This window comes from Eulemur rufifrons, chromosome 27 (genome assembly GCF_041146395.1).
Source record: "Eulemur rufifrons isolate Redbay chromosome 27, OSU_ERuf_1, whole genome shotgun sequence".
NCBI lineage: Eukaryota > Metazoa > Chordata > Mammalia > Primates > Lemuridae > Eulemur > Eulemur rufifrons.
The window spans coordinates 31545195-31572159 of NC_091009.1; the positions used below are offsets into that span (position 1 = coordinate 31545195).

Below are 26965 nucleotides of genomic sequence, written 5' to 3' on the forward strand. Positions count from 1 at the left end.
GTCAGCAAGGTCCCCCTTGGGAGGGCCTTCCTGCCCACAGCCTGGGTCCTCAGGCTAGAAAAAAATCTCCTCGGTGGTCCCAGGTGGCTTCTCACCTTGTCCCCCAGGGTCAGGCAGAATCTGATGGGCAGACTCGGGGAAGGAGACCTGAGGCCCCAAGGCAGAGCATAGGCCTCACACCTCTGTCCCGACCAGGTCAACGACGCCATCGGGAATGAGTGGCCCTGGATCTATTTTGTCACCCTCATTCTGCTGGGATCCTTCTTCATCCTCAACCTGGTGCTGGGTGTCCTGAGCGGGTAAGGAAGTCCAAAGGCAGCTGGGAGGAGAGGGAGGAAGGGGAGGAGGGGGAAGGGGAAGGAAGGAAGGAAGGGAGGGGAGAGGAAAGGAGGAGGGGGAGGAAGGAGTGGGGCAGGGCAGCGGGTGAGGGTCAGGACGTGGCTCAGCCCTGGGTCCCCTTCACCCCACCTGGGGCAATGGCACCTCTTTCCTGGTTAGCAAGAGACAGAAGAGGAAGCGGGAGTCCTTCGATTTTTCATTTTCCTCCCTTCTCCTCAAGCCTTCCCCATTCTCGCTTCCTTCTGTCCCTCTCATTGGTGCCCCTTCTGAGTGAGGCCGGGGGACTGCAGCCCCCTGCCCCGGGCGTGCCTGAGTGGGCACTCGGCGCTGAGAGGCAGCATAGCTTCCCTTTAAGCGCAAGGACCCTGGAGCTGGCCTGCCCACGTTTAAGTCCCTGCACTGCTGCTTGGTGGCTGTGTGGCCTTTGCCCAATCACCCTACTCCTCCATGCCCAGTTTCCACATCTGCCAAATAGAAGTTATTTCAGTACCTACTTCCTAGGGTTGCCGTGAGGCTTGAATGAGTCAATACATATAAAGCGCTTAGAACAGAGTCGGCGCATAGTAAGCGCCAAGTACTCACCGTCGTTAACGAGAGCTGCCCTCTCTGGGACAGCTGTGCCGTGGTCCCTCCACCCACCCAGCCACACGTGGCGTCCGCCCTTCCCACGGGCATCACCCACCCCGGAAGCTTCCCCGCTGGCAGTCTGTGGACAGCATTCAGGGGGTCTGTGCATTCGGACAGGAAATACTTATCTTTATTGTCATTCCTCTAACTGAAATTCACTGTTTGCTTTAATAATGAACATGGGCAACAAACCACAGTGGTACTGGCAGTGCCTGTGACTTGTCCTGAGAGAAATCACATGTCACGTGACAGTTTTTGCAAATATTATTTACACCCATGACTGTGCACGTTGGAACTGGGATGGCTGTGAGACCTGCAGCCAGATCTTGCTCATTAACGAGTTGAGGGAGAAACACATGCTTTGCTCTATAACAATATTTTGTATTTCAATACCTATATTTTAATATATGGGCATGCACCATATAACGGCATTTCGGTCGGCAACAGGCCGCATGTAAAACAGTGGTCCCGTGCGATTACAATGGAGGTGAAACATTCCCGTCACCTAGCGATTTGTGTTGCCACTGCCTGCAGTGTCCGTGCAGTACGTGCCGTGCAGGTCTGTAGCCTGCGAGCGACCGGGTGGACCACGTAACGCAGGTGTGTCGTAGGCTGACCCATCACATCTGTGTGAGCACGCTCTGTGACGTGTGCACGGTGGCTGTGACATCACTCGCGTGCATTTTGAGCACTGTTCTGAGCAGGGGGCCACAGGCTCTACTGCACCATCAAAGGGTCCACGGCACAAAATGGTCACGAGCCCCTGCCTGGACCCTGCCCTGCCTGGTGACGTGACCTGTCCTGTGGGGCCACCTGTCTTGGCCTCTGGGCCGGGCTCCTCAGAGCCCCCCGCTGTGCTGTTGTCCTGACCCACATTGGGCCCTGCCTGGTGTCGGTGGCCCGGTGGCCCGGTGGCCCGAGGCTGCCCCCTGCCGGTCTGAGGCTCTCCCTGACCCGGTCCTTTCCTTCCAGCACTGCCTGGTGGGGTTTTAGCCCCAGGAGAATTTGTTCCAGGCCTTAGGTCTGTATGAAAAACTAAATTTCTAGGGTAGCCTGAAGGGCCAGGGCAATGGCAGATTTGAGGAGCCCTGGCTGATTCAGTCAGGGCCGTGGACTGCGACTGTCTGGTCATTGACGCCTAACGTCCAAGGGTAACCCCAAGACGGGGCAGGAGACATAAGATGGACGAGAAGAAAGGGAGGAGGAGGAGGGTGGGGATGGGTGAGGGCAGCCAGCGTGGTTACTCCGCAGCCGCCTTGGGGGCACCTGGACCCCGGTAACACCCGGACCAGGACACGGGGCTGTGTCTGTCTGTCTGTCTGTCCTCGGGAAGCTCAGTCTTCCCCCCACCCGTTTGCTCTTCTCCTCTCCTCCCCGTCTCCCCCATCCCATTCCAGGGAATTCACCAAGGAGCGGGAGAAGGCCAAGTCCAGGGGAACCTTCCAGAAGCTCCGGGAGAAGCAGCAGCTGGAGGAGGACCTTCGGGGCTACATGAGCTGGATCACACAGGGCGAGGTCATGGACGTGGAGGACCTGAGAGAAGGTCTGGCCCAAGGCCGTGGTCAGCCACGTCCCCCTCCTGCCCCATCCCTGAGCCGCACCTTGCCGGTGGCTCCACGGGGCACAACCTAGCTTACCCTCCAGCAGGCCGGGGAGGCCCACTGGGGAGGGCTCGTGTTGGCCCTTAGAGGGGGAGGGACTTGCCGAAAGCCTTTTATCTCAAATGGCAGGATCTGGGGGTGCCCGGAGCTCCACCCAGAGCCCCCGTCCCTCAGTTGTGGCTCTTCAGCTCTTGGGACTCCGGGTCTCAGGAAAGCACAGAGGGACCTGGGCCCACCTGGGGCCCCTTGTTGTAGCTGTCTCTGGTCCATGGGCCTTTTTCAGGGGTGCCCAGCCCAGGTGGGTCCAGCACGGAGGCCCTGCAGCCTGGCTGACTGTGTCTGTCCTACCCCAGGGCGGCTGTCTTTGGACGAAGGTGGCTCCGACACGGAGAGCCTGTATGAGATCGTGGGCTTGAACAAAATCATCCAGTTCATGTGAGTATCTGCCCGTCTCCCCAGGAAGCCCCCCAGCCCCGGCTGCCTGAGACACGGAGTTAGAATCCAGTTACCTTCCCCTCGGTGGCTTTACAGTCACTTTCCTGATGGCTTAGAAAGGCGGCTTTTCTGAGAAAACAGGGCCAGTTCCTGCTCTGTGGGCGTCTGCGGGGACCAGACCTCGGGCCATCAGAGAGGGCCCCCAGCAGATGACCTGTTTACGTCCCCCGGAGCCTGTCGGGGGCAGGGAGCACATTCGCTGCCACCCTCTGATCAGGGCGGAGCCGGGTGGGGTCATCGGTGCTAAACCTCCGCAAGGGAGAGGGACAGTGCGCTGGCCAAGAGGTGACACAGAAACGGGAGCTTTTCAGGAAGGAGGCCGGCCGCGGCCCGGGGGACACTCCACGCTCTCTCGCCTGCCTTTGTGTTAAGAGGAGGGTTTGTTTGCTCAGTGTTACAAAATCATGTGTAATTATGATTTTGAAAAATCAAACAATAGAGAAACACATCAAAGAAAAGAGGAAGGTCCCCCTGCCCTTCAGAGAGGTAACCATGGTAACAGACTTGCAGGCCTCTAAGATCCTTTCTCTGCTTTCGTCCGCTTGAATACACTCCAAGATTTTTTGTTTTGTTTTGTTTCTTATATAACGGGGTTATTTATGTTAACCACCGCCACGACAGAGACTAGAACAGCGCCCAGCACATAGGAGGTGTTGCCAAATATTTGTTGAATACATGAATATAATATGCACATTATCTCATGACTTACGTTTTTTACTTAAAATTATGTACTGAGGGCAATTTTTCCATATCTTCTTTTGGTGTATCTTTGGGCGTACGGTATTCCACAGTGCGGATAGATCGGATAGATCGTAATGTATTTGATTACTCTTTCTAGTTTTTGGCAATACAAACAGTGCTTCAGGGAACAATTGTACATGGGTGTGACCATTTCTGGGGGCAGAATTCTAGAAATGAAATTTCTAGGTCAAAGGGTACATGAATTTAAACTTTGCTGCCACCTCACTCCAGAAAGATCGTACAATCCAAGCGCCATTACCCCACCCGCTCCCCAGACATTATTAGTTAAAGAATGGCCTTTATAGTGGGCAAAACGTGGCATCTTGGTGTCGCATTATTTGGAATTAAACTGTACGACGTGTCTGCTCCCTGGCAGGCGCTGTGCTAAGCATTTTGTTGCATCGTCGCATTTCGTTGCCTCGGGTTTGCATCATTATTTTCTTCTTTGAAAGATGGACAATTTCGAGTGAGGGGTGGGATTTTAATCAGTCTGGCTCTGCAGCTCATGCCCTTAGCTTCTCTCATGGGGCTGGAGAGGAGGGGGAAGGTCACACTGAGCATGGCTGGCGTCTGTCTGAAAGTGACCCGGAGAGGTGGGACGTAGAGCAGAGCAGCCCTCTGCCACCGTCCTCCTGTCTCCTCCCTCAGCCGGCACTGGAGGCAGTGGAACCGCATCTTCCGCTGGAAGTGCCACGACATAGTGAAGTCCAAGGTCTTCTACTGGCTGGTGATCCTCATCGTCGCCCTCAACACCCTGTCCATCGCCTCGGAGCACCACAACCAGCCTCTCTGGCTGACCCATTTGCAAGGTGAGACAAAACCGAGTGAAGCCAGGAAGCGGGCTGGTGGGGCTTGACGTCAAAACCAGCCAATGGCACCGCAGGTTTTGCAGAAGAGTTCGATTAGATATTGACGTCATTTCCTAGGAATTATCAACTGCTGGTGCTGGGTCATGTGTTCTAGCCCTGTCCTTTTACAGTGGGGAACTGGAGACCTCAGCAGGCAAGGTGACATGCCCGACTTCCTCCTCATGGCGTCGTTACCAGTTACTTCCCAGGGACAGTAACAGCAACACCCTGGGACAACCTGCAGCTGCTTGCCCAAGTGTCTGGGCAAATTATTCCAATTACAGTTCACTGGAAATAAGATTACCAGTAATTTAGAGCCCTAAGTGTCCAAGTTCAAATTCTACAAAACAGCAGTCTTTCACCAACCATGTATTGAATGCATCCCATAGGTAAGTCATAGAAAAAGAACTCAGAATGCAGACAGCACTAATGCACTTCCAGGAGCTCACTTAGCTGGAGAAAAAGACAGGTATTAACAGATAAAGTCCAAACAAGGAGGGCAATGGCAGAGGTAAATACAGGGTAGCAAGAGGAGGATCACAGAGGAGGGATGTTGGAGCCTGTGGATCTTGAAGGATGAGGAGACAAGCTCTGGACAGTCAGAGGGAGGAGGGGACGGTGTGTGCAAAGATATGAAGATGTAAGACAGGACAGTGAACTCAGGGAGCCGTAAGAACTTTGCACGTGACCGTGAGAATGGCAAGAGATGTGTCTGCTCATGGGGCCCTTCTATACTTTAATGAAGTGTTGGGACATTACACTTCAGGCAGTGGAAAGCCAAAGCGAAGTTATAAGCAGGAACACAACATAACCAGACCTGAGTGCTGGGAGGATCAGTCTTGGTGGAAGGTGAGTCAAAGGGCTCGTCCGTGCAGTGGGCGTCCCCTGGGTGTGCAGCTCTGCCCCGTGAGAGGAGCAGGCTGAGAGGAGAGGAGGACCCGTTCCAAGAGCACGGTGGACAAACTAAGTGCCTTCCCCACGACAAACGCATGAAAATGCTGCACACGTTATAATAACGATATTTCGGAGAATAAGGAAGCCTTTGGGTGGCAGAAACAAAGGGACCCGAGGCCTGAGCAGTGAGCTCATGAGCTGACTTCCAGGGACATTGTAGATCTAGGCCTAAATGGGTGGAGACTTGGGCTTTTAAAAATGGCAGTGGGGGGCCCATCTGAAAGGACAAAGTTAAATCTACAGCACAGGAAGGAAAAAGAATCCTTGACCGTGGCTTTCGTGGAATGGGGTGGGCGGAGCAAAGCATGGGAGGATTGTGGCTTTCGGTAGGTGGTGGGACCCTCCTGTACCAGGACAGAGGTACACGGTGACGAGAAAGTAGCAGAGCTTAATGGACTTATGCAGAATTAAAAGTAATAAAACTCTCTTCCTGTTAAATAGGGTGTGGTTTGGCTTGTTAGAAATCAGTGGACAAAATTCACCAGGTCTTACTGGATTTTGAAGATAAAAAAAAATCCGTGGTGCCTTGGACACAGGCTGGGGTGTCCTGGGCGGAGGCTCAGAGGAGGAGGGCAGGGGAGCGGCGCTGAGGCTGTGCCCCCGCCCCGCAGACGTGGCCAACCGGGTGCTGCTGGCGCTGTTCACCATCGAGATGCTGATGAAGATGTACGGGCTGGGCCTGCGCCAGTACTTCATGTCCATCTTCAACCGCTTCGACTGCTTCGTGGTGTGCAGCGGCCTCCTGGAGGTCCTGCTGGTGGAGTCGGGCGCCATGACGCCGCTGGGCATCTCCGTGCTCCGCTGCATCCGCCTCCTGCGGATCTTCAAGATCACCAAGTGAGCCGGGCCCCGGCGGGCAGACACGCACGGCAGCCTGGTCTGGTCTGGTCTGGTCTGCACCCATCTCATCTGCCTGCTCTGGGGGCTGCGCGGTCCCGTGCGGCCCCTTCCCCGGACTTCCCTCCTGGAAACAATGTCCCTCTGCAGAAAAGAAGTCACTGCCCCCTTTGGAACCCATTTCTCTAGTTTTTTCTCACAATCGTGTATGGCAGGGGAGAGGGAGCGGCAGGAAAGAGAAAGGAAGGAGAGAACAGGGAAAACTGGCAGAGGGAAGAAGGGAAAGGAAGAGAAGCAGGGAAAGGCGGGAAGGGAGGAGGAGGAGGAGAGGAAGAAGAGAGTTGCCAGGTGATGCGGGAAAGGGAGGTGCGTCCAGTGACTTGCGGGCATTTATGGTGCACCGCATGGGCTGGGTGCCGTGTCACGCACAGGGCGTCCGGGGTGCTCGGGGGAGGGTCCTTACGCTCACAGGCCTTCTCACCTAGTGGGGGGGCCAGAAGCTAATCAACAGTCCCACTAATGAGTGTGAAGTGACAAACCGAGATAAGTGCTCTGAAGGAGGGGAGAGTGGCCATGCGCCCCGAACCCCAGGCCCCCAGCCTGAGCCTGCCCTCTCGCCCTCCGTGCCCACCAGCCCCAAGCCTTCCCCAGGCCCGCCCTCACCTCAGGAGCACAGGTGAGGGGTCTGGCTCCTCCCCACCGGGTGGCCCGTCTCCCTTCAGGTACTGGACGTCCTTGAGCAACCTGGTGGCCTCCCTGCTCAACTCCATCCGCTCCATCGCCTCCCTGCTGCTGCTGCTCTTCCTCTTCATCGTCATCTTCGCCCTCCTGGGCATGCAGCTGTTCGGGGGCAGGTATGATTTTGAGGACACGGAGGTGCGGCGCAGCAACTTCGACAACTTCCCCCAGGCCCTCATCAGCGTCTTCCAGGTAGGCCACGTGCCTGCCCTCTGTGTGCTTGCTGAATCCTGCTTCTTGTCCTTGGAGATCAAGGTGGGCATCACCTCCTCCAGGAAGCCTTCTCTGGTCTGCTGGTTGAGTTCAGTGTCTTTCTCCAGGCTTCCCATCACCTGTGCTTCTCTCCCTGATAATGCGTGCTTAGTTGACTCCTCTACTGGAGCTGTGCCCAATTGGTCTGATTTGTTTTTGTCCCTGGTGCTTAGAGCGTGCTGGCCCACAGTGGGGTAACAGCTAGCGAATGTCTGGATTTGGGGTGGGGAGGGAGTTCACGAGTGTCCTTTCTCTCGCACGTGCTGCTCACATCTCAGGACAAAGCCAGACAAGGGGCGGCCTCCGTCCCCAAGGCTGGACAAGCCCCAGAGAAACACAGACCAGGTCTCACTCCAGAGGCATGGCTCAGCCCACTCAGCAGAAGCCACCCAGGGGGCGTGGCCGTGACTCAGTGAGAGGCTTCAGAGCCACGGGCCCCTGGAGGAGCTGTCTTAGTGCAGAGCATGGAAACGCTCAGCTCTGGGGCAGCCGGTACCCCTCGAGTGACGCCGCCCTGCTGTGCCAGCGGGAGGGCAGTGTGTGACCTCCAGTGGGTCCTGTGGTGGCTTTGCCCTCTCCTTCCTCCTCTCACCTCACTGGCTGGCCAGGCGCCAGGCCTTCCGAGGGACTTGACGTTTCACAGCACTTCTGCAGGCTGGAGCGGCGGGAGGCTGGGCGGGCGCAGTACAGTTAAGCCCGGGATTAGGAGCAGAACAGGAAGTGGAGAGCCCACAGTCCGACTCCTTGGCCCCGACAGCCATGACAAGCTTTCGGACCACTGGAAGGGAGGCGTTGAGGAGAGCAGGGTCCCCTGGCCCGTGGGATGAAGAGAGGGAAGGTCTGGGAGAACTGCAGAGTTGGAGAGGGCTTTGCACAAGGCAGGCCCGACGGAAGACTCTGGGCTCCTCTGTGTTCCCGTGCTCTCCTTCCGCCTCTCCCCTAGGTCCTGACGGGTGAAGACTGGACCTCGATGATGTACAATGGCATCATGGCGTACGGCGGGCCGTCCTACCCCGGCATGCTCGTGTGCATTTACTTCATCATCCTTTTCGTCTGCGGCAACTGTATCCCCTGGGAGCGGAGTGCAGACACAAGCTTAGGGAGGGGCTGGGGAAAAGGCTTAAAATGGGGGTCAAAGGTGCCCACTTTCTAGGCAGCCCAGCCGCTGGCTGGGGGGAGCTCCCAGGCTCACGGGGTCAGGGGATAGGACACAGCAAGTGTGGGTGCAGCTGTAGGATGATTCCTTCTGCCAGGCGGTTAGAGGACCACAGGGGTGATCGGTCCCAGGCAGGGGGCTGAGCCTGGAGCAGGGAGGAGGGAGGCCTGGGCTTCACTGAGGAGCAGTGAGATGGTGGGACAGCCCGGTGCAGAGGTTCGGGGGCAGCAAGGAGGAACCAGGACGTTGTGGCCAGGGGTGGTCCGTCTGAGCACGGGGACCAGAAATACTGAGCTAGGACAGGCTGAGAGCTGAGCCGAGCTGAGGGGAGGGTGAGGTGGGTAGGACCAGAGAGCCTGAGCGGTCCTCGTGCCCACACCATGGAATCTGGCCTTATGGGTGGTGGGAGGGAAGGCACCTTTGTCCCCCGAGCTCATGGTGCCCAGAGCTGTTCTCACTTGCTTGGCCTCCCTGCCCCTACAACGGGGCTGGGGTTAGTTCTGGACGGGAAATGGATGGGATTTGGGGGCCACAGAGGACTCTGCCGCAGGGTACCCTCTGCAGGCAGGCTTCCCTGAGGACGTTTGTCTGTGTCCCCGGCCCCACACCTTCCCATGGGGCAGCTCTGGCAAGGGGACTCCAGCTACCCGCCACGGGAGTGGGGTAGGTCCTGCCCACGTGCAGGCAGCGGGGACTCCTGCCCCAGGGCTTCCCGTCCAGCACAGCCCAGGGCTCCTTAGCTGGGTCCCAGATATCCTGCTCAACGTCTTCCTGGCCATCGCCGTGGACAACCTGGCCGAGGCGGAGAGCCTGACTTCCGCCCAGAAGGCCAAGGCCGAGGAGAGAAAACGCAGGAAGATGTCCAAGTGAGTCCTGCGCCACTAGCAGGGAGGGACCCCGAGTGCTCGGCTGGCTGTGGCCGTGGCCTCCCAGCTCTGGGCGGGGGCCTCCTGGGGGCCTGAGAGCAGAGCCCCACCCTGTGACGCCTGCCCCACCCTGTGACGGCTGCCCCACCCTGTGACGGCTGCCCCACCCTGTGACGCCTGCCCCGGTGGGCAGACTTCTGCAGGCAGCACGTGGGGACTGCTGACGGCCTCCGAGGCGCTTCTGCGGGCAGGGCTGGAGGCGAGCTGGCCTTCTGGACAGACGGGCCTCAGGGCTGTGGGGTCAGAGCCGGGCAGCTGGGGCCAGGCTCCCCCGGGGAGGCCTGGGAATTCTCCTCCAAGCCCTGTCACTGAGTCACTGTCCTTCTCGGGGGGAGTCATTTCCCTTTGCTCAGGCACCCCCTCCTGCGAAGTGGGGGTTGGCTTCTCAGCTTCTTCACGATTCTCATCTGTGATTGGTTCACTTAACTCTTTGTAGCCTGGGACCCTCCTGCGGGAATGGAGGTAGACTTGTCCCCTAGACAGTGTTTCCCAAATTCTAACTGCAAATACATCACCTGGGGATCTTGTTAAAATGCAGGTTCTGTTGCAGCTGGTCTGAGTCAGGTGGGGTGGGGTGACCACGCTTTGAATAACCAGGTTCTAGACAGAGGCCTGCTTCTTCCAACACCCACGCCTGCGGGAATGGGCCATGCATTCCTGTGGAGCCAAGACAGGAAGAGAAAGGGAAAGAAAGACCAGCAAGGGAGTCCAGACATTTCCAAAGAATTGGAGCTGTCTTGCGCAGACCTCCACCACATGAATTCTGTATGATCCAGGCACAGAGCCACGTTCTACCCATTCACTATCAACAACCGTCACCCGTGGCTGAGCAGGGAGCCACGCTCAGCTACAGGCCCGAGCTGTGTGTCGTGCCCTCTCTTCCCAGAGAAAACGCTTGCCCGGCCCACCGCCATGCCTTCTTCCAGAAGAGGAACCCCTGGTGTGGGACCCTCCTAAGAGTGGTGTCAGGCTGAGCACATCCCTGAGAACTTTCTTGTTCAGCTTTCACCTTGGGTTTTCTTGGTTTTCCAACTCAGGGGTCTCCCAGACAAGTCAGAGGAGAAGTCTGTGATAGCCAAGAAGCTGGAACAGAAACCCAAGGGTGAGGGCATCCCCACCACGGCCAAGGTGAGCACCGCATGTGGGGGTTACAGGCAGGATGGGGGCACAATTAAAGTCCCCATAGTTCCTTCCCCAGCAGCCCAGGGTGCGGGTACAGCAGGGTGGGAGGAAGGAGAGTGGTCCTATGCCGGCTGTCAGCCAGGTCAGGGCATCTCCCTGCATTCTGCTGGAGGGAGGCCGAGGGGTACATCTCCTCCAGGAATCACCCCAGTCTGGGAGCCAGATTTCCGTAGAGTCCCAGCTTCCCACCCCAGGGCAAGAAGGTGTTTCCCCAAATGACACTGGCCGTTGGGAGAGGCCCAGACTGGCTTCGCCATTTCTAGCCCCGCCCTGCTCACCCCAGCTGGGCTGTGCTCAGCATTCCTGAAGATGGGAAATGGAGTTCAAAGGGTCAGGGGACTGGGCCCCAGAGGGGCTGGGGATCCTGGCCTGGGGCGCTCAACTCTCTTCTGGAGACCCACGCAGGGGAGCAGGGAAGGCAGGCTCAGACGGGCCTGGGCTCGGGCCAGTTGTCAGGCCGTGCTGGGCCTGGCTTCTCATCTGTGCAATGGGATGATCATAACGTCCCCTGTCCTGCAGGCTGCGGGGTAATTAGGTGAGCTGAAAGCTACGCTGGCTTTCCAGTACATGCTCAATAAATGGAAACTGCAACATTTTTTCATCGTTATGTTCCTCGTGTTCCTTCCTACAGCTGAAAATCGACGAGTTTGAATCTAACGTCAATGAGGTGAAGGATCCCTACCCCTCGGCTGACTTCCCAGGTGAGGGTCTGTGCGGCTGGGCTGGAGCAGGTGCCAGGGCGGAGTGTGCTGGTGCTGTGTTCTCCCCATGCCGTCTCCTGTGTGTCCCCTGCCTGGACCCCTCCATGTGGGGATCGGGACACTGGAGACGTCCCTTCTGCACCCAGCCTTGCAAATAAGCCGTCTGCCAGCCTGCCTTGCCCTGCAACACACAAATGCAAAAATCCACACGTTTTATTTTCATGTAATTCAGCAAGTATTTATTGAGTGCCAGCTGTGTGCTTCGGTGCTGAGGACTCGGTGTTCAGGAAGCACAGGGACTCGTGGAGACACAAGTCTCCCCTGCCCGTCCCGCAGAACGGACCACAAACGGCGTGCCCGTCCGTGAAGGGGTGGGGCAGAGTGCTCGCCATCCCGCGAGCAGGACGGGGGCTGGACTGGGGGCCAGAGTGACACAGGGAGAAATAGAGCCACAACTGGCACTGTGGGAAAATCCAAAAGAAGGAGACAAGGGCGGGATGGGAGGGAGCATGGGTAAGACACAGCCGTGAATAAACTACAAACACGTCGTCAATGCAAGTCGCCCGTGACTGCTGCAGAAATCCCGCTCACCTGGACCAAGGAGCGGACACAGGGAGGAAGGAAGCAGAACCAGGCTGCGATGATCTCATGAAGCCGCCTGCAGGGCCCTGGGGCCTAAGCGCTCTCGGGTTCTCTCAGCTCACACGTGGGTCCTTTGGAGCACTGGGTCACAGGGGCAATTCTAGATCTCTTTGTGGGATCAGCTAATGAGCATCTGTCTGCCCCAGTGACCCTAAGCTCCAAGGGGACTTTTTGAGTTCCACGTGGCACAGTGTCTGGCACAGAGTAGGCACTCAGTAAATAGAATGAATGAAAAGATTTTGCCGAGTGTGGGGAGAATAGAGCTAGGGTAGGTAAATTGTCTTCAAACATCTACCAGAACTGAATATTTGTGCTTTAGCATAATTCATTTTGAGCAGTTTGGTCCACTAGATGGGAGTGGCCGGTGTGCGGTGAGCAGGGGCTGCCGTAGGAAACCCGAGGTCAGGGAAAGGGAAGAGGCTGGAAAGAAGCGAGGGGGAGGGCAGAGGGCATGAAAATTTGCACTTGCTTACAACGCAAGATATGCACAATAAATGTAACAAAAGGGGCACAGAGGAAATAGAATTAAGTGGGAGAAAGGCTGCGAATATGCTAACTCTAAGCACTGACAGTCTGCGACTAAGCGCGTAACAGGTGTCTCTGGGGTGTGTGGCAGGCTGGGCAAGACAGGAAGTGTCACGTTAGGACATAGGACACCCATTCTGAGGAAGAAGAAAGAGTTCTGGCTTCTCGGGAGCAGGAGGATTGGCCTGGGGTGTGGGTGGATTTGAGAACCCCGAGGGATGGTTCGTGATGAGCACCGTGGTGGAGTGAGTGGAATCCGGCAGCTTTTGGCTTCCCTGAGGGCCTGTGCCAGGGACCAGCAAGGGCCGGGCGGGGTGGCTGTCGGGGGGGAAACCAAGAGGAGCCCCAACTGGAGACAGCGCCCCCAGTCTGATCACTGAATTCTCCCACGCTGGAGCTGAGGACTTCGGGTACCCAGCCCCTGGCGAGGCCGTGAGACCAGTGAGTGTGATGTCCGGGATGTCCGTCTCCTCCCCACCCCCACCCCCACCCCCGCCACAGTCCCCGAGACTGGCCAAAGCTCAGAAGTGTCGACTGCTTTTCCCATGCTGGCAGTTTCTGTCTGAAATGACCGTCTGCAGAATCCCAGCCCAGGGGACGACCTCAGAGCCCATGTGTTGCAACAACCCTCCCGCCCCTCGTGGGTTTCACAACTTGGGAAGCTGCAGCTCAGGAACGGCCCAGACGTGCCGAGCCCTGCCCAGCTCAGGAGGGCAGAGCCGGGGCTGCAAACAGGTCCCCTCGTCTGCAGCAGCTTCCCCAGCCCCTCAGCCCGTGCGTGGTTGAGGCCTCGATACAGCCTCGATACAGGAGATGCACCCGCAAGGCTCCTTTGGCTTGCTCCTAGCCCTGCTTCTGGAAGATTCTGGGCCTGCCTCATCTGCCCCTGAGAGCTCAAACCCGCTCACCACAGAGAAAGCGAGGTGCGGGGGCTGGAGTGCTAATGCCCTGGTGCCCACATTGGCCTGGCTCCACCTTCTCTTGCTGGTGGCAGGGGCTCCCAGGAGGGCTCTGAGCATGGAAGCCAGGCAGGTAGCAAGGTATGGGAGGACCCCCCCCATCGCCCCCCTCTCCCCACAGGGGACGATGAGGAAGATGAGCCTGAGATCCCAGTGAGCCCCCGACCGCGCCCCCTGGCCGAGCTGCAGCTGAAGGAGAAGGCGGTGCCCATCCCGGAGGCCAGTTCCTTCTTCATCTTCAGCCCCACCAACAAGTGGGTGGCCCCCGGCTGCTGCGTGGGGTCCCTGCTGAGGCTCGGGGAGACCTGCTTCCCTGCCCTCAGAAGACCTTCTGATCCCCCGTGGCCACAGTTACACGGGGGGAAACGCCTCCTTTCAGCTTAAGGCCTTGCGCCCTGTTTGAAGGGCTGGTGTCCCTGGGAGAAGTCTTGCTCTGACCCTCATCAGTTACTTTCCCCTAGGAGGGACCATACTGACTGTTCTAGGGCAAGGGAATGAGAGCGGCGAAAGCTGTAGTATTTATCGGCTGCATCATTTTATACCTTTAAAATATACACATACTCTAGTCTTCATGGAGTTTCATCTGTCCGCCTCCCGGATGAGATCAGCCCGTCCTGTTCTTTTGGTGGGAAACCTCAGGGTGGCGGTGCGTTGGGGGAGGGGCAGGAGGTGGGAGGGACTCGGTTGGGAGATGGGACTTCAGAGTGAGGGGGACAAGGTCACCCGCGCGTCCAGCCAGAGGGCCCTGCAGATGTGAGGCTGTACTTCTCCACTGACCTGGGGCCGGGCGGTGGGGGGGTCCGGGGTCCCGCTGCAGGACAGAGGCTGCTGCGGCCCGAGCGTCCAGCTGTTCACGGCTCTCTCACCCCCCACCCTGCCTCCCCAGGATCCGCGTCCTGTGTCACCGCATTGTCAACGCCACCTGGTTCACCAACTTCATCCTGCTCTTCATCCTGCTCAGCAGTGCTGCCCTGGCCGCCGAGGACCCCATCCGGGCCGAGTCCATGAGGAATCAGGTGATGGCGACCCGTCCCCTCTGCCGCTCAGCGCCCCTGCCCCCCTCCAGCCTCAGCCACCCCCGCACCTCACTCTGGCACCCAGAGTTCGGCTGTACCCTCCGTGTGGCTTTAAGCATCAGAGTTTCTTAGAGTTTAATTCCCCGGGGCTGGACGGCCCACTCACTCCCTCTGATCAGAGCTGGCTCAGCAAGGGGGGTGCAGACGGGCACCTGCTGCCTGCTGTTGGTGATGGTGATGACGACGATGACAAGGGTGATACCGCGGCCCCACTCCTCCTCTCACTGGCCGCTCCCTTCCCTGCCCATCCCCAGATCCTCAAGCACTTTGACATCGGGTTCACCTCTGTCTTCACCGTGGAGATTGTCCTCAAGGTGAGTGGAGGCGTTGGGACAGCCCTGCCGTGGGGCGTCCCCGGTGTGGCTGTGACTTGCGCACACTGAGCTCACTCAGGGGCGGGAGGGGAGCAGGAAGGAGCGGGCGGCGGCAGGACAGACTCACGGGGCCCAGGCGACCAGACAGGGTTTGGGCTCATCGGCTGGGGACAGCAGGCCTGTGGTGTGCAGTGGCTGGGGAGGGAGGCAGGACGGACTTGCCCCTCCAGATGTCCCCAGAGAAGTGCCACTGCCCTGAGCGGGCAGCTCTGCCCGGTCAGGCCTTCCTCGTGCCGTCTCACGGCGCCTGGCTGCCTGCCCGCTCTCGACGTGGACACACTGGGTTCGGGCCATCACGGGCGCCGTGGGCTCTGGGGGTGCAGAGGGAGGACCCCGCTGTGACTGGAACCCAGCAGCCCCAGCCTGCGTGTCCACAGGGGGAGGAGAGGGTGGCCAAGCCAAGGAACAGGCCCAGGGAGGCTCGGTATGAAATCAGGACAGGCCCTTAGTTCAGGGCCTCAGCTATGGAAGGGGCTGGGCAGAGGGAGATGGTGGCTTCCCTGAGGTCCAGGAGGACTTTGTGGAGTCGGAAGCATTAGAGTCAGACCTTGAGGTTGGACAGGACTTCATGGGGAGAGGTAGCTGGAGCAGTCTAGGAGGACAGACGGGAACAAATGCATTGTATGGAGATTTGGGGACACTGTCAAGAAAGAGAAGGTGGCCCTTTGCGCAGGGATACACGGCACATACAGGGCGTGGGGGCCTGGGGCTGGGAAGGCAAATTGAGACGAAATCACATGGGGCCCTGAATGCCAGGAAAGGCTTCCACGCTGCAAACTGTAAAGGCCTGGCGTGTCTGTGCAAAGGGCTTGGGAGATTGTTAGAGAATATTCCAAAGACACTGAGCGGTGAGCACGGCAGGTGGCTGGGGGGAGGTGCAGGGGGCAGGAGGGCTGGGGCCTGGCGAGGTCTGGGGTCCCGGAGGAGCTGTCCGGCCGGACTCGGCAATCCCCAGGCAGGGGGCATTTCCCAAGAAGCTTTCCAGGGAGGGGGGACTCTGTCCTGCCCCGCAGGACAGATGGGGCTCTGTGGCTGCACGGGGAAGAGCCCCAGGGCTCCCCCTGGTGTGTGGAGAAGGAGTCTTGCGTTCTGAGAGGGGCCCGGCCCCGCCCCCGTGAGCAGTCCCCATGCCTCGGCGACCGCGAGCAGAGAGCAGACAAATGCGTTTGGGCCACAGCAAGGAGTTGAGTGAAGGGCCGAGGAAGCTTCCGGCAGGCCGAGTGCCTAGATACGTGCTCTTCCTGCGCAGACCGGGGCGAGAAGCCTTCGTTCGTGGGGGACAGGCCTGTCCCCTGGGCCCTCCCCACCCAGGGTGCTGCTCTGTCTCCCCAGATGACGACCTATGGGGCCTTCCTGCACAAGGGCTCCTTCTGCCGCAGCTACTTCAACATGCTGGACCTGCTGGTGGTGGCCGTGTCCCTCATCTCCACGGGACTCGAGTGAGCAGTGCCAGGGCCGCAGAGTGGGGGTCCCGCCTGCTCCGGTTGGGGGGCACCATGCCGCAAGACGAGGGTCTCTCAGGACCACTGATGGGGGGGGCGGGGATCCTGGGTTGTCACCAGCGGGAATGAAGTGACAGGCTACCCTCAGCCCCGCACCTCTGCCGCCTCCCCCAGGTCCAGCGCCATCTCCGTGGTGAAGATTCTGAGGGTGCTGAGGGTGCTCCGACCCCTCCGAGCCATCAACAGAGCCAAGGGGTTGAAGGTGAGAGGGGCCTGGGCAGGAGCCCCGGGAGGGGGAAGAGAGGGGCTGCCGGGGCCTGACTCCAGAACGTCAGCCCAGCCATTGCTGGGGCACCTGTCCCCTCTCCCTGGCCAAGCCGCGGGTGGAAACAGGGCTGGGGCAGCGACGCTTCCCCACCAGCCTCTCTCTGCCTTCGACTCCCTGGGAGGCAGCAAGTCTTGCGTGTCTGGGGGTTCCCTAGGCTGGGCCGGTGGGGATGCGGCTGGTGCGCACCCAGCCCCCATCGGCCCCTCTGTCCCCAGCACGTGGTGCAGTGCATGTTCGTGGCCATCAGCACCATCGGGAACATCGTGCTGGTCACCACCCTGCTGCAGTTCATGTTTGCTTGCATCGGCGTCCAGCTCTTCAAGGTGAGGCCCCACCTGCTCGAGCAGCCTCCCGCCCTTCCCAGCCCTGTGCCCGCCCTCAAGCCAAGGCAAGAGCCAGTCGATTGCTCCTTCTCCAAGCAAAAAGAGCCCCCAGACTATAAAAACAGAGGTTCTTGAATGCATGGAGCTTTGAGGCTAAGATACCGCTAACCCAGATCTGATTTCTTAGGTAACACCGTCCCTGGCCACTGTGGCTCTGCTGGCCACCGTTGCCATTGTGTCTGCTCTCTTCTTGCCCCCCACAGCTTCTCCTTGGGGATGAAGTCCCCTCCTCCTGCAGGCCCTGCAGCCACCCCTCCCTTCCCCACCTTGCCCACTTCCTCCTGTCCCACCAGGCCTGCCTAAAACACACACCCCGCCCAGCCCCGCCACCTCCGCCTCCTTCCGTGCACCTGGGTTCTGTAGCCAGCGCTTGCCTGGTGTCATCCGTATCTGCCAGGACCTCTAAGGGTGGGAGTCCCTCATGTCACGTCTGTAGCCAACCTTACTCCGTTCTCCCTTTCCTGGGAGAACACAGCTGTTCATCTTCTCTCTAGGACTCAGCCCTACAAAGGTGTCCCCTCCCACAGAGCTCTGAGTTCCAGATGCCTCTGGCTCCCAGGTATTTGCAGGATGCAGAAACTGATACTTGAGTGTACCACTGACACCCTTGATACACACATGCTCCTGCCACCAAATCATGACCGTTTAGAGTCATAGTGATATAACCTCAGTCAGTCTTAGACATGCAACGGCATCGTCTTACAATCATTCATTCATTCAACAAACACATGGGGGACGTTTCCTCCATACATGGGCCAGGGCGTCTGCTAGGGCTGAGGAGGTCACAAGCCAAACCCTCCCTGAGGGAACAGGTTTTGGGGGAAGCAGTCAGGGTGGGGCTCCCCGAGGACCTTTGGGGGGACAGAAACTGTTGGTCACTGTCCTTGAGGGGCAGGAGTGTTCAGGGCGGTCTGGCCGCTCTGCCGGCTGCGCATGACCTTCTCCTGCTGGCCCAGCGAGGGCTGTCCTCGCCCCACCCCCAGCCTGCTGCTCTGCCAGGCTTGGGTCCCCCGGAAACCCTCTGAGGGTAGAGCCTGCCTCTGCCGCGTCCCTTAGCCTGGTGCTGAGTGCGCGGCCGGGTACCCAGGAGGCCTCCAGACCCGCTCCCTGAAGGAGTGGGTGCGGGGCCGCCCTTCCTTCAGCTCCGTGTCGCTGCCAGGCGAGAGCAGTTGCCTTCAGCATCCCGACCCTCTGTGCTGCAGTCTCTCCTCAGAAGACCCCGTTCCTGCCTCCCCAGGTCATAGGGACACAGCAGTGACAGTGGCATTTGACATCACGTCTCACTCTGTGCGGACTTGTCACTTGCATTTCGCGTTCCGTGTTAAATCTGGCGTCTGGTGCCAGGTGCCTGCCCTGCCCCGCGGCCGCCGTGGCCACTCGCTGCTTCTCCCCGGCGCTGCCACCTCACCTTCGCCTGCTGCTCCCGCAGCCACACGGAGGGGATGTGTAGGAACAGCACGAACCCGTGTGGGGGGTGGGGGGACAGCTGTGCCTTCAGCTGGTCCTGCGTCCAGGCCTAGGGCAGTTTCCCTCTCTGCGCCTTGAAGTAACAGGACCAGAATCCATGGACCTCAAGCCTATTTTAGCCACATTAAGACCTAGCAATCAACTCCTTTGTTCAAACAAAATCTTTTGCAGGGGCCCGGTGTGTGGCATAGACAGAAGGGTGCTCTGGCTGCAGTCAGCACAGGGGGGCTTGGGGTGGGGTGTGCGGGGACCCCTGCTCAACTCGGAGACAGGTCGGTCTCCGGAACTCAGCTGGGCTCCACCGCTGCAGCCCCGAGGGCCACCCCGCTGGCAGGAGGAGGAAGGGGGAGGTGGGCCACCCTCTCGCTTGTCACGGGGAGCCCTGAGAAGGCCTCCCGCAGCAGCGGGGGTGCTGGGGGGCTCAGAGGCACAGCTGCCTGCGGGAGGGGCAGGGCCGAGCTGTGTTCGTACCTCCATCCCGCAGCCCAGCCCGCCTACGGCACTGCGTGCTCGGCCTTGGCAGCGCTAGGCCGGGGGACCCCGGGGAGCTGTGGGAAGGGGTGATGGTGGAGGAGGAGGACTGTCAGGGGCCCTGCCCCGAGGAGGAGGCCACCTCTGTGACAGGAAGGGACAGCCTCCTCCTTCCAGACGCCCTGCCTTCCCTCTGCCTCCACCATTCACTTCTGTGGCCCACTTTTCTGTCCTGTTTCCATGACAACGTGTCTCCCTGTCCCCTCCTGGATGCAGGGGAAGTTCTACAGCTGCACGGACCTGTCCAAGATGACGGAGGAGGAGTGCAGGTACACCGCGCTCCGCCCGCTGAGGGCGCACGAGGGAAGGGTCACCGGGCAGGGGCCCTTCAGGCTGGGAACCGGGGACCCTGAGCTATGGGGCACAGGAGGGGCGTTCACAGAAGCCCCTTTCCTGGGCGTGCCCGGCGGGGTGCCCTCTGCTCCCAGAGCTGGACCTTCCTTTCTCCTGCGCACTCACCACCTGGGCCCAGAGGCGGTGTCGGGGCAGGGGCAGGGGCAGCCGGCCACGCCCTGTGCGGTGACTGGGCCTCCCTGCGTCAGGGGCTACTACTACGTGTACAAGGATGGGGACCCCACGCAGATAGAGCTGCGTCGCCGCGAGTGGGTGCACAGCGACTTCCACTTCGACAACGTGCTCTCGGCCATGATGTCCCTCTTCACCGTCTCCACCTTTGAGGGCTGGCCTCAGTGAGTGAGGGCTGGGCCCGTGTCCCACACGGCACGGTCGGGGTGGTACCAGGGAGCCAGCCGGCCCGGGGCAGATGATGCTCGGCCATCCGCACTGACTCTGACGGCTTGTAGGACCAGGGTGCCGACTGGTCGCCCCAAACAGTCCTGACCGGGGTGCTCTGACAGACGTACCCAGTCTCCCCGTAGGCGTCTGCCTCTCTGCCCGCAAGGGAGCCCTCTGACTGGTTAGGGACAGGTGGGGCACCCAGTGGACAGGCAGAGCCACTCCAGGATCAGGTCTGGCCTTTCCTGGCCCAGTCCTGACTTCTGTGCCATCACGTGACTGCTCAGAAAGTTCTCCGGGCTGCCCAGCGCCAGGGGGTCGAGCCCACCCTTCCTGGCCTGGCTCTGCCGCATGGCCCTCCCTTCTCTGCCCACCCCCAGGCTGCTGTACAAGGCCATAGACGCCCATAAGGAGGACAGGGGCCCCATCTACAACAACCGAGTAGAGATGGCCATCTTCTTCATCATCTACATCATCCTCATTGCCTTCTTCATGATGAACATCTTTGTGGGCTTCGTCATCGTCACCTTCCAGGAGCAGGGGGAGACCGAGTACAAGAACTGTGAGCTGGACAAGAACCAGGTGCCTGGGCCGCCTACTCGAGAGGGAGGGCGGAGCCCCAGCCCCAGGTCTGGCCAGCAAAGTGTGTCCTGGGGTGACCCCAGACCCAGCATTTGATGCCAAGCCCCAGCCTCCATGCACCCCACCCCATCTCCAACCTGACTCGATACCAGTTGGTGGAGTGGGGGGTCTTCTCATGGAACCCCCATGAAACCCAGAGAAAGGAAGCCCTTCGTGCCCCTGGGCTGGTCAGAGCCATGGTTGCAGTGCACGGTGATAACTCAGAGGGAGCCCAAGGGCCCCCATGGATCCTTCCCCTAAGTAGTGCAGAGTCCCTCAGCCACCAGCTCCTGGCCACGGCTGCTCCCGACATGCCCAGAATGCGGGGTCCCTCGAGCCCATGGAGGTGGGCGTGGAGGGGGCAGGAGGGGCCCCTTGGTGCTGACCTGCCCTGTTGTGCGTGGCAGCGCCAATGTGTGCAGTACGCCCTGAAGGCCCGCCCGCTGCGGTGCTACATCCCGAAAAACCCGTACCAGTACCAGGTGTGGTACGTCGTCACCTCCTCCTACTTTGAATACCTGATGTTTGCGCTCATCATGCTCAACACCATCTGCCTGGGCATGCAGGTAAGGGCACGAGCATCCAGTCAGACTGGGGCCTGGGGCCTGGGGGGGCAGGGCGAGCAGGGCAGGGTCCCCGGTTCCCCCCCGGGGACGTTTCCTGTGCACCGCCTGGTGAGGTGCTGTGAGAAGCGGAGCCTTGTCACCAGGCACTTGTGGTTTATCACAGAGATAGTGTCAGCATAGGAATGGCGTGGTAGTTCTGCAAACGGGAGACGACTGCCGCTGGAGGAGGAGGCGTAGGAAGTAGAAAGTGTTTTCTCTGTTTCTTCTACCGCTACAAATCTGGATGGCTGAGCTGGCTGCAATGTTGGCTCTGGTCTCAAGAAAAATGGGTTTAGTTTTCACAGAACAGGTGTCTCAGGAGCTGAGCACCCTTTCTAGACTATCATAATCTGCCTCATTATCAAGTCTTAATTAAGCATCGGATCCCTTAAGCTCTGTATAAATAGAATTGCACGATTAGGCTCCCGGCCCCTGGAGCCCAAGACACACCCAAGGATCAGACCCCACATTGCCAGGCCGGGAGGATACGGAAAGAGAATCCCTGAGCCAGCAGGCCCAGGTCGCACGGGGGATCGTGCGCAATGGCCGTGTCTGGGGCCGGGCCAGGCAGCAGAACAGGGCAATCCTGCCAGGCCGGTGGGGTCAGCCGTCCGATCCTTCTGAACCACCTGGGAAGGTTTTGTGAAAGAGGTGGGACTGCATTAACTCTCTGAACAAAGGGTAAGAGCTTCCTGGGGAAATTTACAGGGAAATAGGTTTCATAAGGGCCATAGTGGTGGGTCAAGGTTATTTCTTTTAACTGTCTCACCATCCTTGGGGGAGCGTGCAGACATGGTAAGCTTGGTGAGCTCGGTTTCCCACCAGGAGCCAGTGATAGACCAACTGTGGAGGGTCGGGTGCCCAAATGACCGGGTGGAACCTGTCGCCCTGACTGGAGGACCTCCGGTCCCGGTCATCCCCGGAACAGATATGTAAATGAGCTCTGGCCTTGCAGCCCTGCATGTAAATAAACACACTGGGCAGGACTTGGAATTGGAGGTCCCTGCCCTCCTTGTATTACCTCTTTTGTGGTAGTGGGGGGGGGGGGCATTGTCCATAAGACTTGGTGAAATTCAGGGGATTGCCAAAGCAGGCTCCTGGTTCTCTGAGCTAGGAGCAGGGGGCCCAAGGAAGTGTTGGGGGCATCCTAGGAAGAGGAGGCGGCTCTGGAAATGCCGTCTGCAGGATGGACAAGCCCACCTCTCCTGTGTCCCCTCCACAGCACTACAACCAATCGGAGGAGATGAACCACATCTCAGACATCCTCAACGTGGCCTTCACCATCATCTTCACCCTGGAGATGATCCTCAAGCTCATGGCCTTCAAGGCCAGGGTGAGTGCCGGGGCCTCCAGGCCCGATGAGCGGCTGGTGCCTGGTGGGTGGGCCGGCTCGTGGAACACCCCACCACATCCCCGCCTCCTACCAAAGGCTCCGTCACCCAGCACTTCTGCTCCCAGCCGTTCACCACGTTCAGGTACAGGGCAGGCAAAATTTTAGGTGTCCGGAATTGACCGATGGTAGAAAGAGGCTGGGCACCTCTTCCCTGCCCCATGCTTTGAGCCTCTCTTACATTCGCCTTCCCTTAAGCTGCTGGAGAACAGGCCCAGCGCCTGGGGGCATATCTTGCCGTTTCTTTGCTTCCCAGGTCTATACCTGCGGCTCCCAGCCCTGTCGCTCCACGCTGTCAAGCCCCAGACAGGACGTTAAGTGGGTTCAGGGAACGACAGAGTTCTCCCTAGGGACCAGGAGTTCCCAACAAGTCTCCCCCTCCCCTCCTGCCCGTCCTGCTCTTGAGGAAGGGAAATAAAGAGCCGAGGGGAGAGGGGTGTGGGCGGGAAGTGAGCCGGGCCCCACCTTGGCCTGGCCCAGCGGCTCTGCGCTGCCTCGGGCGGGACCGTCACCCCCTGCCGGCCACCAGAGCACCTTCCTCCCAGCCTCACCCCTAGCGCTCGGTCTCTTCCCTTCCAGGGCTATTTTGGGGACCCCTGGAACGTGTTTGACTTTCTGATTGTCATCGGCAGCATCATCGACGTCATCCTCAGCGAGATCGACGTGAGTATCTGGCCGGCAGAGCCATCCTCACTGGGGTGGGGCCGAGAGCACTTGTTCTGTCCACAGACATGTGGGGTGCCCATTGCGGGGACACATGGCACCCTGGGGGTCACAAATACGGCAATGACAAGTCATGGCTTCTGCCCTAAGGGAGTTACAGTCCCGCAGAGCAGAGATAACGCAGACGCCAGGTGGACATGATGAGCGTGCCAGACTGTCAAAGGCAAACGCTGTCGTGGAAAGGAGAGCGGTGGGGTGGTCAGGGAAGGCTTCACGGAGGTGGTGCAGTCTGCTTTAAGCAAAGGGAGGTGGTGGCCAGAGCTGAAAAGGCGAGCAGGCACTCGGGGCGGTTACGTAGCGAGGGTGCAGAGCAGGAATGCAACGCAGGCTCGGGGGTGCTGGTGGTCGAGCTTATCAGAAGCATATGAACAGGCAGAGAAGAGAGGGGGACAGTAAGGCTGGGGACGTCAGGCAGGGAGGTGGCTTAAACTTTACGTAGCAGGCAGTGGGAAGTCCCCAGAGGTTTTTAAACAGAGCAGTGGAAGGATGAGAGCCCTGCTTCTAAAGAGGTGATCTGGAGGGGAGGGACAGGAGGTGAGAATAGCTAATAGTAGTGCCCCATGGAGAGTCAGCCAGTCATTTAATTTCTCAAATACTCGCTGAGTACCTCCCACGTACCAGGTATGATTTTTGGTGCTAGAGATACGGCAGAGAACAAAATTGTGGAGGAAACAGACAATCTGTAACACAACAGGTATGATGAATATGTAGTATGAAGAAAAATAAAGCAGCTTAAGGGCTTAGAGTGGAAGGCAATGGGAGGGTGGAGTCCAGGTGTCATTGGAGCGGAGATCTGAGCACAGCAAGCCAGGGAGCCAGGCAGGTGTGGGGGACAGAGTGCCGTTGGGAGAGGGAAGAGCGAGTGCAAAGGCCCTGCGGTTGGTGGGGGGGGTACCCGTTGGCTGAGTTTGAGGAACAGCAGGAGCCCTTGGAGCTGGAGCAGGGGGTGGCGGAGACGAGGTGAGAGAGAGAAGGAAGGGGGGGTCAGATTATCTAGGCCCTTGAAGGCCATGGTTACAATCTTGGGTTTTATTCTGAGGGAGACAGGAGCCCTTTGGAGGGTTTAAATGTGGTCCGACGTTAGTTCTAGAAGAATCACTCTGGCTGCTGTGCTGAGAACAAGCTGTAGGGGACACGAGGACTGACCCAGGAGAGCAGTGAGGAGGTCACTACAGTGATGCGAAGGGGAGATGACAGGGCTGGGCCGCCGTGGAGGCTGTGAGGAGTGGTCGAAGGCAAATGGCCCCAGGAGCCGGACTGCGATGCCCATGGAGGGGCCGAGAAACAGCAGCAGGGTCTGCACTGTGGCTTGCGGGGTGGAGGGCAGGGAGGAGGTTCCAGCCAGAGAAGTCCACATTCAAGATCTTAGAAGTCAGAGCCTCCGGGGGTGGCCTTGCTGAGGATCTGTGGCTGAGGGTCTCCACGGAGGGAAGAGGCAGCAGGACACGGGGTGGGGGAGATCCAAGAGTGGAGCTGACGCTGAGCTCAAAACCCAGTTTCCCCGGGGCTGGGAGGGGTGCATGTGGGAGGGTGGGGGGTGGGGGGGAAAGAGAGGGGCATCCATCTTTCTCAGCCACCCTAACCGTGGCCACGGTGGGATTCTACCCAGGGGGTGGCAGACTTGGCCGTGTGGACAAGTAGGGGCCCCTGCCAGGGGGCTCGTCCATGCGCAGGGCTTCCGTCTGAACCCCCTGCTGTCCAGCAGAAAGCCCTTTAGGCTGTGCCATCCCCAGAGACCCCCACGGTGAGAGGGTGGAGTGGGAAGGAGATGCCTGCAGGGGCGGGTGAGGGGAGTAGCTGGGAAGAGTCTGGGGTCTGCGAGGAAGGAGCCCTGGGCCAAGGCTCCTGTAAAGCTGAGCCCTGGCAGGGAGTGGCACCTTCTGGGGACGTGGCTGCCTCACCAGCTGTCTGGTGTGCTGGGGGGGGGGGGGGGGGAGGGACGGCCCGGGTGGGAACCCTGCTCACGCCCCATGCACAGGACAGAACAGACAGTGACAGACAGAGCTCCATCTGCCGGGTCCCTCAGGGGGTGGGGCCGACGAGGGGCAGGGGGAGCTCTGGGCAAGACCAGTGTGTGTCCGTGTGAGTGCGTGTTGTACATTTCCACCCACGCTCAGCTTTTGCTGGGGGATAGCATCCCAAAGGACCCCCTGGTTTGAGAGCAGCTTCTCACAGCATCGTCAGAGGGGACTATAAACAGCCAAAGTAAACAGCCCAAACTAAAAGTAGTTACTTCGTGAAGTTTGAGGTCTGTGCCAGGGAGGCCTGGATAAATCAAAACGGTGTCTTTGGTGGCGGAGGACGAGAGCGTGTCATCAGTCCTTATTTGGTGTTTAGGCACAGCAGGTGTCCTCATCAGTAATGTTTGCTTGGAGTCACGCAAAATTGGTTTACATTCCTAACATACAAACTGGGGCAAGGTCTAGTGGGGGCAGGTCCGTTAGAACCTTCTGCGATGGTAGAGATGTCCTGCCCTGTCCAATACAGGAGCCACCAGCCATACATGTCTATTGGTCCCTTGAAATGGGGCTGCTGGAACTGAGGAACTGAATTTCTAATTTTATTGATTTTTCATTTTGATTCAAACAGCCACATGTGGCTATTGGCAACCATATTGGACAGCATAGGTCTAGGACACTGGTTGTCATCCTTGGCTACATATGAGAATTGCCTGGGGTACATTTAACCTCTGAAGCCAGGCCCCGTCCTCTAGAAGCTGACCTCATTGGCCTGGGTAGGGACCCAGCGAAGAGAAATATTTTTTTTTAAGTTCCGAGTGTGGTTCTGATATGCAGCCAAGGTTGAGAACCAGCCATGCAGGGAGAGCTGCCCAACAGGGTGTTGCCTGACGGGGAACCACCATGCTGGGGACCAGGTCCCCACCTGCAGATAATCGGAGGATGAAACAATGACTCCTTTGACCCAGGGCTTCGTAACAAGGGCTTCTCGTGAAATGTGGCCTAAGGGAGGAGCTCGAAACAAACAGGGAAAAGTCGCCCCCACACACCCGACCGGCCGCTCTTTAAGAGCCTGGTCACCGAGATACAAGCCTTGGTGCCCATCCGGGTCCTGTGGCAGAGAAACTTCTGCCAGGGTCTCAGACGCCCCCAGAGGAGCCTTGCCCCGGAAGATGGGACTTCGGTGAGGATGCCGCCCCAGCTTCGGGGGACAGGGCCGTGAATCCACTTGCAACAATGAGCAGGTGTTTTCCACCGTGCCCTCGTCGGGGATGTCCCCAGTGTCACAAAACCCAGACACGCAGGAAGACCCCGAGCCCTTGTCCCCAGTAGATGCCTGTGGGAGAAGAGAAGGGGCCTGTCTGTGTCCGGTTTTCCCTCCCCGTCCTGCTCCTTCTCCAACCTCTTGCCTCAGTTCCCACAGAGCTGCACCCTCATGCCCATCCCTGATTGACAGCCCCGTGGGGTCCCCGCCCCCCGCCTCTCTCTTTCTCTCTTTAACTCTTCTGTGTGTCTGTCCTTTCTGACTCATCTCTTCACCTCCCTCCCATGTGTCCCTCCTCCTCTCTCTCCTCTCCCTCCCCTGCCCTCGTCTCTTTTCTCCACAGACTTTCCTGGCCTCCAGCGGGGGACTGTATTGCCTGGGTGGAGGCTGCGGGAACGTTGTAATTCCGGGCTGCATGGGCCTGCCCAGCTCGCCCGCTGGCTCTTGCCCTGCATTGCATGCCGAGGCCTGGCTGCGTGCACTGCATGGGGTGATAGGCGCTCAGGGCTCCCTCCCCGGAGCAGGCCGCACCCAGGGTCTGGGCT

General features: G+C 59.1%; 1 protein-coding gene across 1 annotated transcript in view; it reads left to right on the top strand.

Annotated features, from left to right (window-relative positions):
* CACNA1S (calcium voltage-gated channel subunit alpha1 S) overlaps positions 1-26965 on the top strand; it is a 62638-nt gene that overhangs the window by 21655 nt on the left and 14018 nt on the right. Inside the window, exons 7-29 of the mRNA XM_069459549.1 lie at positions 196-299; positions 2364-2509; positions 2921-3002; positions 4452-4612; positions 6217-6442; positions 7165-7372; positions 8376-8496; positions 9340-9454; positions 10552-10642; positions 11328-11397; positions 13645-13777; positions 14410-14539; positions 14854-14913; positions 16306-16412; positions 16590-16677; positions 16959-17066; positions 19341-19393; positions 19667-19813; positions 20240-20441; positions 20888-21046; positions 22308-22418; positions 23055-23138; positions 26764-26820. Of these exons, the coding sequence (XP_069315650.1) occupies positions 196-299; positions 2364-2509; positions 2921-3002; positions 4452-4612; positions 6217-6442; positions 7165-7372; positions 8376-8496; positions 9340-9454; positions 10552-10642; positions 11328-11397; positions 13645-13777; positions 14410-14539; positions 14854-14913; positions 16306-16412; positions 16590-16677; positions 16959-17066; positions 19341-19393; positions 19667-19813; positions 20240-20441; positions 20888-21046; positions 22308-22418; positions 23055-23138; positions 26764-26820 (2763 nt within the window). The remainder of the gene's footprint in view (positions 1-195; positions 300-2363; positions 2510-2920; positions 3003-4451; positions 4613-6216; positions 6443-7164; positions 7373-8375; positions 8497-9339; positions 9455-10551; positions 10643-11327; positions 11398-13644; positions 13778-14409; positions 14540-14853; positions 14914-16305; positions 16413-16589; positions 16678-16958; positions 17067-19340; positions 19394-19666; positions 19814-20239; positions 20442-20887; positions 21047-22307; positions 22419-23054; positions 23139-26763; positions 26821-26965) is intronic.